We start from the raw sequence: 13,319 nt of genomic DNA on the forward strand, positions 1-13,319 counted from the left end.
CACATAAATGCCCACAGTGAGAGCGCCCCTAATACATAATGCCTACAGTAGTCGTACCACACAGAGCGCCCACAGCAGTAGTGCCCCACAGAGCACCCACAGTAGTCGTGCCACACAGAACGCCCACAGTAGTCTTGCCACACAGAACGCTTACAGTAGTTGTGCCCCACATAATGCCCACAATAGTCATGCCATACATGATACCCACAGTAGTCGTGCCCCACAGAACGCCCACAACAGTAGTGCCACACATAACGCCCACAACAGTAGTGCCACACATAACGCCCATAGTAGTCGTGCCCCACAGAGCGGCCACAGTAGTCGTGCCACACAGAACGCCCACAACCGTAGTGCCACACATAATGTCCATAGTAGTAGTGCCCCACAGAGCGGCCACAGTAGTCATACTACAGATAATGGCCACAGTAGTCGTGCCACACATAATGCCCACAGTAGTCGTGCCACACATAATGCCCACAGTAGTCGTGCCCCACAGAGCTCCCACAGTAGTCGTGCCACACATAATGCCCACAGTAGTCGTGCCCCACAGAGCTCCCACAGTAGTCGTGCTACACATAATGCCCACAGTAGTCGTGCCCCACAGAGCTCCCACAGTAGTCGTGCTACACATAATGCCCATAGTAGTCGTGCCCCACAGAGCTCCCACAGTAGTCGTGCCACACATAATGCCCACAGTAGTCGTGCCCCACAGAGCTCCCACAGTAGTCGTGCTACACATAATGCCCACAGTAGTCGTGCCCCACAGAGCTCCCACAGTAGTCGTGCCACACATAATGCCCACAGTAGTCGTGCCCCACAGAGCTCCCACAGTAGTCGTGCTACACATAATGCCCACAGTAGTCGTGCCCCACAGAGCTCCCACAGTAGTCGTGCCACACAGAACGGCCACAGTAGTCGGGCCACACATAATGCCCATAGTAGTAGTGCCTCTCAGAGCGCGCACAGTAGTCATGCCACACATAATGCCCAGAGCACTAGTGACACACAGAACGCCGACAGTAGTAGTGCAACAGTTAATGCCCCCTTACATTTACGTCAAGCGGAGGGGGAGGAGATGGAGGTGGTATGTGGTACTTACCGCACACAGATCTGCGGGAGAGTGCTGCCGACGCCCTGTCTAAAGTGCAGTGGGGAGGAGGGAGAGGAGACAGGAGGGAGGGACCGAGCCGGAGCCGCGCTTCACGCTGCCTGCGTCTGTCATACAGTGTGACAGACGCAGCGGCAGCCAGCAGCAACAGCAGAGCGGGGAGAGCGCCTCTTCAGCCCGGCGCCTCCCTGTTTTGCGGGAGCTGCTGAGCGGGTAGCGCCGGCTCTGTCCTTACTGAATAGGATCCTAAATCCCACATTTCTAACAAATGATTTTTGACATTTTTTTTTAAACAGTGTCAAAAATCATCTGTTAGTAAATGTGTGATCTAGACCTTGAACATAAAATCAATCAAAAATCGACCAAACATTGATAAAAAAAATTGATCAACATCGTCCAAAATCGACTTTTAGTGAATACACATGATCTTATGCACCCAGCACTTTATGAGATGGTGCTTTTTGTGGTTTGTGTATTTCTCAGTTCAGTTTTTATCCTGAAGTTGTCTGTGTGTGCATCATAAACTTCTGATAGGCTGTTACAGAGATAGATAATTTGATACAAATTGCATTGTTTGTGGGCATAAGATGACTTGAACTCATCTGTTCGGGAATGCTCATATTATCAGTGAGGTGTGGTGAGGTCGGTGGCTGGGGAGGCACTGGTTAGTATCAGCGCCAGGAGGTGGTGAGGTGAGCAGGGGGCTGCCCAGCTGCTTCAGGAGAACTGGGCACGCCACCCAAAATGTCGCACCACAGGTCAGTGCCGCGAAGCCATGGCCACTCGGGGCGAGGCCACGCCTATTCCACACAAGGCCATGCCCCTTTGATAGGTCGCGTGCGGCTGTGCGCTGGAAAGTTGTGAGGTATGATAATACAAAGATGATATTTGTAAGTTATATATATTATTTGTATTATTTTAACCATATTTCTACTGAAAATGCTGGAGTATACCGGAGTATGACAGGTGAGGCTGTGCCTGCCCTGACTGCATGTCACTGGTTCATATTGTATGTCCTCATCTGAACACACCAGTGATCACCATACTGGATATAAAGCTGGCATGCTCGACACACCGGTATCTGACCCTGCCTATGGGGGTCATTCCGACCCAATCGAACGCTGCATTTGTTCACAGAGGTGCGATCGTGTCAGAACTGCGCATTGCGCCGGCGCCGCAGTGTGCCGCGTATGCCAGACGGTCTGAGGCCGTCGTTGCCTAGCGATCGCCTCTGCCTGAATGACAGGCAGAGGCAGTTGCTGGGCGTGAGGGGGCTGGACGGCGGCGTTAAGCCACCGTTTAGGGGGCGCGGTCCGGCCAACACAGGCGTGGCCGGACCACTGGGGAGGCGGGCCGCGGCGGCTGCGTGATGTTGCCGCTGTGCGATGCTTTTGCACTTCTGCTCTGGGGGGGGGGGGGGGGGGCTGTGCTGGGCATCCCACCGCATGTCTGAGTGCCTGATCGTAGCTGTGCTAAATTTAGCACAGCTACGATCAACTCGGAATGACCCCCTATGTACGGACAACCTGTAGAAGTGTATATACTTCAGAACTATTTGTAATGTGTATTTTGTAATAGTTTAAACTATTTTGTATAAAATGTTGTATAGGATGTTTCAGCTTTTCTGCTTAATGGAGATTCCATAGTTTCTGTTTCTGTCACTTTTCTGTTTGCCATTAGCAATATTATTTTTACAAGTAAGTGACATTGGGGGAGATTTATTAAAGCTTGGAGAGAAATGAAGTGCCAGCCAATCAGCTCACAACGGTCATGTTACAGACTGTTTGCAAAATGACAGGTAAGAGCTGATTGGTTAGCACTTTTTCTCTCCACTTCATGCCTCCAAGCTTTGCTACAAATCTAATGTGATAGCTTGCGAGAAGTAGGAACTGAGAGACTTCTGGCAGTATCCAATTACCTGTGCATGGGGGCTATCCAACTAGCCACGATAAGCTGGCACAAGTCACGGCTTATCAGGGATTTTGTTTCACCGACCTCAGGCAGGTCAAGCCAAATCCCCAAAAAGCAAAACAGTGTTACGTCCAGCGAAAACACACACACAGGTTTCACCGAACCGGTGTTTTCATGAGAAAATTAATTTTTTTACAGGCAATCCTGATTGTAAAATATTGTCCGTTTTTCACTCCCAATGTTTTACTTTGGTTGATTGGATACCCCTCTTTTGTGTGAGTTCTCCCGTTTTTTTTTTTAAAGTGGCAATTATTTACACAACAAAACTAGGTTGAACTTGCACAAAGTCTCCCACTTTGTGCTTCTCGCAGGCTATAACATTGCCCTTCCCCCAACACACCCCCTCCAGATGTGTGGAGTGCAGCTGAGAGTGGAGCAAAGATGAGACAACCATGACAGAGGCCAGCGGAGGGGTTGAGTGATACTAGAAAGAAAAGGAGGGTAATAGTGAGCTCCCTATGGACATGCCAAGCTTTAGGTAACATAGGTGGAGATAGCAGAGAGGCCTTTGGACGGGATCCGGTCTGAAAGTCGACACTGTTTTAGTCGACCACTATAGGTCGACAGTGATGGAAGGTTCCTAGCTCGACATGTTCTATGTCAACAGTTCACAAGGTTGACATGAGTTTTTCACATTTTTTTTTTTAAATTTTTTTGAACTTTTTCATACGCAACGATCCACGTGGACTACAATTGGGAATAGTAACCTGTGCCGAGCGCAGCGGTACCGGAGCGAGGCTCCTTGCCCAAAGCCATGCGAGGAGACACGGTGCACTAATTCGGCTTCCCAGTCACTGTACGGAGTAAACAACACCAAATAAACGGTAAAAACTCATGTCGACCTTGTGAACTGTTGACATAGAACATGTCGACCTAGGAACCATGTCGATCTTCCATCCTTGTCGACCTACTGCCTGTCGACCTTCAGTGGTTGACTCAAACATTGTCGACCTAGATGGTGCCGATTTGATGAACCACACCCCTTTGGACACACGGATAAAAGAGAAGGAGAGAGGTCAGGAGGAGAGCTAGATATGTGTGTCATCTGTATAGAGGTGGTAGCGGGACAATATGAGTGTATTACACAGAGAGAACATGGATGAAGAGGTGAAAGCAGAAGCCTGGTAATAGAGCCTCGAGGGCACCCCAACAGACAGTGAACGTGAAGGGGAGCTGGCAGCCTATCTATTTGCTAGGATCCAGTGATATCACTGATGTACTGCCTAATAGTCATGAGATATTAGTCCCTAGTGAGTTGCGGCATTCTCATGGCTACTTGTTCAGCCCACATAATTAGCTGCCTCCTTTCTGTACAGGTGACAGGTCCACTTTAAGGTAAGAAAGGAAAACATCTTATATGGATTCTGTGCTGCCCTAAATGCAGAGTAATCCCAGATCAGTGAAGCAGAGAAAAATCAATACTCAAATAGTGTTGCTGTAATATTGATAACTAGCTGTGTCCTGTAGATAAAAGCATAAAATGAAAAATATATATATATATTTTTTATATATACTGTTTCATTCAAAGCTGATAACAGATTATTTATTATTATTATTATTATTATTATTATTATCCTCCCAACTGTATGGATGAAATGTAATATTGATCACATTTCTCTCTCTCTTTTCCTCCTGTATTCCACGGGCAGTACCATCCAGACAAGCAGCGCAGGGACGATGCAGCTGAACCAGTAACAGAGGGCGCACAGAGGTTTATTGAAATCAATCAGGCGTGGAAGATTCTGGGGAACGAGGAGACAAAGCACGCCTATGACCTGCAGCGGCGTGGTAGGTCCTCGCAGGCAGTCTCGGGCTGGGTCTTCCGGTGGGCTGACCGGCGCAATGCTCAGTCCTCTGTCCTACTCATATAGGGTCTTTTCTCTGCTCTATGAATAATAGAAGCAAGATGAAAGCTGATTCATTAACCCTTTGTTGGCTGCAGCTTGTATACTTTGATATTTATTTGTGATATAAGATACAGAATAGAACTTCAGTGTAACATAACATGATATACAGTATTTGCGGGTGCTTTTTGTAGGCCTTTAGGGGAATAGCTTTGTAAGTTAGTATTGAACGACTCATTTGTGTTACTGCATCACTGCGACCTCTGATGATATGTTGTACCCCAAAGCAACAGCAGAAAGCAGTATATGAAATACCTGAGAGACCCTAACATCATATACATCATATAATACAGGTGCACTATGTGCTATGACAGTCAATCAGTGTCTTGCCTTAAGTAGTATAACTTGTAGTTGCCTGGGGAAAGCTAAAGGGGGGTACACACGGAGCGATCGCTGCTTAAAATCTAAGATTTTAAGCATGATCACTCCGTGTGTACCCCTCACAGAGATAACGATGCGCAGCCCCGCACATCGCTATCGCTGGTGCTAGATTGGCCTGGAGGCCAATCTAGCAGGTCGCTCACTTCACCCGCTGGGTGAAATGAGCGCCCCCCCCCCCCCGTCTCCCCCTGCACGCTGAGCACACATCGCGCTGTGCTGAGCGGGGGGAGAGATGTGTGCTGAGCGGTTCGCTCAGCACACATCTCTCCCACATCGGCCCGTGCATACAGGCCTTTATCTTCAGTGGATTGGTAGATGATACAGACCATCTGTTCTGTTTGTACCGTGTTGTTAGATAAGCCTTAGCTGTATGTTAGTAATCGCCAATTTCTATTAAATCTGATTTAAATCCATAGGTAAAGAGTATAATAACACACACACACACACACACACACACACACACACACACACACACACACACACTAACGTGTGTATAAATATATATATATATATTTTATGTGTGTGTGATAGATATATATATATATATATATATATATGTGTGTGTACAGTAAGACTTTGATTTTAAGAGTTAAATGAGTGTAACATTTCTATAAATTAGCATCTCTCGCCTGCATTTTTTATTTTGTGCTTCAGAGAAAATATCTTCTTCATACAGCGCCAGGCTGTTGGGAACAAGGAAGGGGGAAATGTAGGTCAGATCTGTCACACACAGGCTCCCGTTACATGATGTGATAGCCTGTCTTTCTGCTAAGGCCTGGGGGTAGGAGTCCCTCAGCCTTCCATTAGAGCCTTCAATAAATGTATCCCCACCCTCCTTGCTAATGGGAGGGGGACTCAATAATAGTGTGTTGCCTATGGGGAAAACACTCAGCGGCACATTGCAGTAACACACTCTGGCTTATCTTTCATGCATTGCCACCATCAGTCCTCAGTACATCTGATAAGAGAGCTGCCTCTGTAGATTGTTTACCAGATTCCATCTATCCAGTGCACCTCCTCTTCCCCGTTCCATCTCCCCTGCTGCTAACACTCTATGGAGACTGCCTGCTTTGTTACACCAGGCCTAGATAGACACTTCATATCAGAATTAATAATGGACATGGCCAACATAGAGAAGGCTACCACGCCACAGGGGGTCAATTCAAGTGGGCGCATCTCACCTGATCCAGTGGTACTTTATTTTCATGACATATCTCTCTAAAGTGTGCGTGTTGTCTATACATCGTCCTGTGGATGTATCCAGTTTGTCTACTTATTATTCAGACTACCCATTTATTAAGGACCTGTGACATCACTGAGCCACAATTAATACTATAATATAACAATAATAATAATAATAATAATAATAATAATAATAATAATATATGTAAATTGACAGTTAGGAGCTGATTGGCTGGTGTGTTATCACCTTGCAGTTATCACTGTTTTATCACTTCTCCAGGCTTAATACATCTGCCCCACAATTATCATTATTAAGTATTATCTGACAGACTGTGGGGGGAATTTAAATGTTTGAAAAGTCAGTTGGGTGTCTGTTTTTTCCTGTTTATTAGATAGGAAAAAATACACCCAACCATCTTTTCAACCATTTGAATTCCGCCCTATATGTTTCTACGTTATAAATGGAAAAAATCGTTTATGGTTGCAAAATTAATTTAGAAAATGTTTGTTTCCATAAGAGACTTGTCTTGATAACCATTCTGCTGATCATTATTTAAGAAAGTGTCTCTGTAGATTTTACACCTCTTGAATTAGAAGCCTGTAAACCTCCCTGATAAGCTGCCAGTGTTTTCTCAGTATTAGCGTTTCAGGCAACGAAGCCATGAAATTGCTTCCTTATTACTGGATAAACCCAATGGACTGGCCAGATTATGCAGTTTATTCTAGAGTAGACAGTGTTGATAGCAGACAACAGTCCATGATTAGTTTTTCCTTTTATGGTTATGTTTTATTGGACATTAATGTATTCCACCTTGTTGTGAACACTTACCAAAGTTAGATATGCAGAGATTTTGTGGTTAGGGGTTTATAGCATGACGTGTGTCGGAACGTCTTGTAACGGCACATGCATGGGATGACGCAGCAAAGCTTTGACCTTCTGCCGAAACAATGTTGCCCTCTTTCATTTACACACTTCAGCTACAGTATGACCTCTTAAACGGTCCCAACACTGACCTAGGACCTGTATGGGTTCCACAATCCACAAGCTGGGAAAGTAGCAGATACTGAAGCTCTTTAGGCAGTTAGAGGATTCAGGGTGAGATGTACAGTAAAATGTCTTAGGGGGAGATGTACTAAGCAGTGAAAACAGTTTAGAAGTGAGTTAGTGGAGAAGTTGCCCATGGCAACCAATCAGCTCCTACCTATAATTTATAGAATGTACTTAATAAATCCTACCTCAAACTCATATCACAGCTTCATACATCTCCCCCTGTTTGCACAGGACACAAACACAGTACAAAGAGAACAGCAAGTGATCCCTACAAACGTAAATACTAGACACCAAGATGCAGTCACTTTTGAAACCATATATGATACTGGGAGATCTCCTAGAAGACATTAAACATAAGTCTACAGACAACAACATACGTTTAATGTGACTGCCAGAATCATACAGTACAATGGAATTATGTTTAAATATCATTCCTATTCATTTGAGCCTCTCTTTCCCTGTGAAAGTAGAAAAGGTCCATTATACAGGTTCTATAGAATGCGAAAACAAGTAGAGCAGACCATGTCTACTAGAACATACATACTGGATTTCTCTGATGCTTTGCTGCATTCATTTAGGGTCAAAGGGGGTTGGAAAATAGAACAGAAATTGCTTCTCAAAGTGATCAGGCACAACTATTTTCAAAGCAAATAAAGAAGTTATATTTATCTACACAATAGCAATACCATTTTCAGTCAGCAGAGGTCGGTTACCTCAGTCCATGAGGTCTGAGAGAACCAGTTTCCCGAAACAGTCCCGGATTGGCTGCAGCTGTCTGGCAGGCTGATACCTTACTAGCCAATATTTATTTATCGAATCACCACATCTATACCCCAATGAGAGTATGTGAATCAGGTTGGGGATCTGGACTAGGTTGAGCTGCTGGGTGTTGGCTTGGGACCTTAGGACGGGATTGAGCTGGCTTTATATAGGATCTTCTCATTTACAGATGTGGCAGTTTGGCAAAGTTGGAAAACCTGACTGGATGCTGTATTAGGTGAATTTTCCCAATTTTCCCATTAGGTGAATTGAGTTGGTGATGTGATGCCGGCTGTATGGGAAACTGGAACACTGGGGTGATGAGTTACCAGTGCAATAGAATAATAGATTCCTGGTTCATTTTCTGAACATAGTAGTGCCCTAGTTAATGTTATGCCACACAGTAGTGCCCTACTTAATGTTATGCCCCATAGTAGTGCCCTAGTTAATGTTATGCCACACAGTAGTGCCCTACTTAATGTTATGCCACACAGTAGTGCCCTAGTTAATGTTATGCCCCTATAGTTGTGCCCTAGCTTATCTTGTGAACCGTCATAGTACCCTAATTTACATGATACACACATTGTAGGGCTGCCAGTACACATTATGCCACACAGTATCCCCAATTTACATTATGACATAGTGTCCCCAGTTCATATTATGCCACATTACAGTGCCCCCTGTTCAAACTGGGCCACATTACAGTGCCCCCTTACCATTTTAACATTCACTACACACACCTCTCGCTGAAAATGTAATGTCACACAATTCAGTCTGGGCAATGGATCAGACCCATTTGCTTAGCAGACAAATCTGTAAAATTGGTATGCTACTTTACAACCTGGGTCCACACTATAGTTACACCCATGACTATGTGTGAGCCAGCCGCTGCAATAGAATTACCAGCACTATACTCTGGACAGCTCTCTGCTTTCCATGACTGAACCTCTCACGAGTGTTCCGCTGCGTTACCTTCATTAACACGGTGGGATCTGTAAAGCACAATAGCAGGTAAAGTGCCATGTGGCAGTAAAGCTGGTGAAATTATCGCTTACAAAAATACATGTGCCCTGAGATCTCTGAAATGTTATCATTCCAGAACGGTGAGCACATAGTAAAACATGGCAGTAATTATTTTATGAATATATTCTTCATGCAACTCTTCTTCTGCATTGGAATGCTAACAGTAATCTTAAATGAGGAGGGGGAACTTGGTGGTTATTTTGGATGTTATAAACGGAACAGATACAGTAGGTGATGATGAGAAGAGAGCACCCTGTGATCAATTAGTGGCCGTCCTGTTCTATTGCAGCATGTGACCATACATGTAGTGTGTGTGTGTGTGTGTGTGTGTGTGTGTGTGTGTGTGTGTGTGTGTGTGTATGTATATATATATATATATATATATATACGATGTAGATGAACGGCGGCACTCAGACAGACTCCTCAATATTGAGGAGGCTGTCTGAGTGCCGCCGTTCATCTACATCGTATATCAGTGACCTGGAGTCACCCGGAGGGCACCGCAGCATTTACCACATAGGCGTTCAGGAGTGCCGGGCCATCCACAGCCACATTATATATATATATATATATATATATATATATATATATATATATATTGTGGCAGAGACAGCATTGTTCCATGTAAAAGTAATGTGGAGGATCCAGACCAGGTTTTGGAAGCAGTAGCAGAATCCCAGGTGTGTGATCAGCAGCACCTGGGATTTCCTGATATAATGGTTTCCAGGGCAGAGTCACCTTGCTCTTGATGGTGGAATAGCTACCCGAGTGATAGGCCGGGTTGTGTGGGTTAGACTAGGGACCACTGGAGCCTATCAATATTCTGCTATGCTGTGAGTACCTGTATGCTACTGCCTATAATACTGACTGTATGGAATCAACTTGCTGTGTGCTGACCTGCTATGCAAAATAAACACCGTAAGTGTTCATCTGAGTCCCAGTGTGTGTGCACCTTGTCACAAGTGGTGGAAAAGAATGCAAGCAAGGACACGGTGTACAGCAGAAAGGTTGGTAAGCATACCTGTGTTTAAACTGCAGGTTTTTCCTTTTTCTTTTCTTCCTCTCTGGTTATGCAGTGCAAGTAAAAGGGCCATAGCATTATAGGCAGACTGTTTGCTGTTATGTGTTAAATAAGCCAGCAAAGCAGGCGGGTGTCGGCTTGGCCTGTTTGATAAGCCTGGCACATTATATTAAACCTCCTAGATTTGTCCTTAAAGTGGCCACGCAGGGCAATATGGAGGAATTGCTAAAACAATTTGTTGAACTTGCAGCTGGGCAACAAACCCAGATTCAAATGTTACATGAGGGGCAACAAGCCCAGATAGCTGGGCAGCAAACTCAAATTCAAATGTTACATGAGGGCCAACGAACCCAGGCTGAAAGACAGCATGCTCAAATTCAAGTGTTGTGCGATGAGTTAAAAGCGCTTAAAAAAGGGGGCGTGGCCACGGCAGCACAGGAGTAGGAAGCAGATCCCGGGAGCTCCCTGGATTAAACATCCTCCTGTAATATCCTGGCCCCTTTGGTGTGCCTGAATACCCTGCTTTTCTTCCCTACGCTGCAGGGCACCGGCAGGCGATTTCCCCGCTCTCCCCGGGGTCTGTACGGCCGAGGAGACATACTTCGGGATTTGCGGCCTATACCTCCTCCGGATCCCCGGCCTCAATTTTGGAGATTCCCGGCCCCACTGCTCTGGACTGCTGCTTCCAGTCATAGAGGGAACACTCTCACTTAAAGGCTGACTGATATGTAACTGGTGAGTGACTTTTACCTCCTGGGATCAAATTACACTTTGACTTCAGTTGCTGTCTTATTTTACATACTAAATAACTGCATCGCTCCTGCTCTCACCTATATTCTGGGACGCTGCCAGTACTTTCTTTTACATTTGCCTACTACTTTGGAGACCAGCTGCGGATGTGTTTCTGCTTATTACAACCCTAAAATTCACTCATTGCTGAAGTCTCCTTCTACGCTTTTGACCTGAGATTATACCGGAGTGTCTGTTACTACCTATTGTCCGTCATGGTTCGGGACGGCCAGCGCACGGCTGCGGCGAAGCTGGAGAAATTTGCCAGACAACCTAACCCACTAAACCAACGGGCCTCGCAGGCCGCTTCGCAGGGGGCCTCTCCGTCCCACTCCTACTCCCCATCTGCAACAGCTGCTGAATCCCCTAGGACACACCCGCAGCTCCATCTCTTCAACAAGTGCTGGAGGCAATAGCTGGATCGGAACAGCGTCTTTCAGATAAGATGGAGAAAGTGCAGTGTGATCTCTCACTGCTTCGGCAGGACGTCCAGCGCATACGAGAGAGAGTGGGAGAGGCAGAAACCCGTGTCTCGAATCTGGAGGATATGTGCGGTCCTATGAAACAATCTATTTCCACGGTAACCCAGCAAGTAACATCCCTTCAATCCAAATTACTAGACATGGAGGGTCGGCTGCGTAGAAATAATGTGCGATTTGTGGGCCTGCCGGAGAAGGAGGAGGGCTCCCAGCCTGAGGTCTTCCTGGAGTCATGGCTTAAGGAACTGTACGGCGCTGAATCCTTCACGGCACAGTTTACGGTGGAGCGTGCACACCGGATACCATCTCGTCCTCTACCTCCTGGCGCCCCTCCGCGCACCTTCATCGCCAAATTTCTGCATTATAAGGACCGTGACTCGGTCCTCCGGTTGGGACGCACAAAAGGCCCCCTTACCAGAAACGGGGTTACCGTGTCTGCTTTTCCTGATTTTGCCGCGGAAGTCCAGAAGGATCGAGCCCAGTTTATGCCTATCAAGAGGCGCCTCAGAGACCTGAACGTCTCCTACTCTATGCTATTCCCCTCCCGACTCCGGGTGGTAGCGGACGGGGAAACCAAATTCTTCAATTCCCCTAGAGAGGCGGCCCAATGGCTGGACAGATATGCTCCGGGAGCGCGCCAGATGGCCCCGGATTGAGGCCCTGCACTGTCTAATGATCGGTTGGGACCACCAGAGGCATCTACCCATTGTCCAGGGAGCCCCCCCTTGGCGTTGGTGGCTCAGGACTTTTCTTTTCTTTCTCTTGATCGCTTGACTTTGGTTAAGGGTTTTGTTTAGTATTTAGCCCTTGAGAGATAGAAACGATAGTTTGGGATTTAAGTATGCCGAAGTTAGGGGTGGTATACGGGGAGGGGGGGAGAGTTCAGCGAACAGCTTGTTGCTGTGCCTTACACAAGTTTTTTTTTCTTTCTATAGTTTGTTATTTTTCTCATGCTTAAATTTGTTTTGGAGTACATTCATTTTGATGTGGGAAGTATGTCTGATGCATTGGATACTGTCGATTAAGAATCAGGGATTGAGTAGTATAGCACTGTTATTACCCTCACTAACAATTTCCAGGAATATTCGCTGGACTGTATCTTTAGGTTACTACATAGAATATTACCAGATCTATGGCTAATTTGAAATTTCTGACATGGAATGTTCGAGGTTTAAATAATAAGATAAAGCGTTCCTTAGTATTAACTACACTTCGGAAATATGGTCCGGATGTTGCATGTCTCTGCGAGACTCACTTGGAGGGGAATAGGTTACTGTCACTTAGAAGACCCTGGGTGGGCTGGGCCTATCACGCTTCTCACTCCTCTTCCTCCAGGGGTGTGTCAATCCTGATAAAGAAATCGGTCCAATTTGAGCTGGTATCGGTCAAGACTGACAAATACGGTCGATTTGTGTTCCTTGAATGTAGACTAAGTTCCCAACCCTACTACATACTGGCGGTTTATATCCCCCCCCCATTCTCGTACGATGTACTACAGCAAGCCGCTTCATTCATAGCCTCCTCTCCGGACACCCCGGTAATCTGCTTGGGTGACTTTAACAATGTCATGAATTTAGCTTTAGACAGGTGGCGCTCTCCGCAGGCTGCTGGGGTCCGCTCTAGTCCTACTAAATTTGCTGATTTTCTGAAT

The 13,319-nt window shown here is 45.9% G+C and overlaps 1 protein-coding gene across 3 annotated transcripts in view; it reads left to right on the top strand.

The window, feature by feature from the left end:
• The window catches only part of DNAJC24 (DnaJ heat shock protein family (Hsp40) member C24), a 214,030-nt gene that overhangs the window by 122,560 nt on the left and 78,151 nt on the right, over positions 1-13,319 (top strand). For all 3 annotated transcript variants that reach the window (XM_063944444.1, XM_063944445.1, XM_063944446.1), the window contains exon 3: positions 4,729-4,867. In XM_063944444.1, coding sequence (XP_063800514.1) covers positions 4,729-4,867 — 139 coding nt within the window. The remainder of the gene's footprint in view (positions 1-4,728; positions 4,868-13,319) is intronic.

Source organism: Pseudophryne corroboree, chromosome 11 (genome assembly GCF_028390025.1).
Source record: "Pseudophryne corroboree isolate aPseCor3 chromosome 11, aPseCor3.hap2, whole genome shotgun sequence".
In the NCBI taxonomy this organism is placed as follows: Eukaryota; Metazoa; Chordata; class Amphibia; order Anura; family Myobatrachidae; genus Pseudophryne; species Pseudophryne corroboree.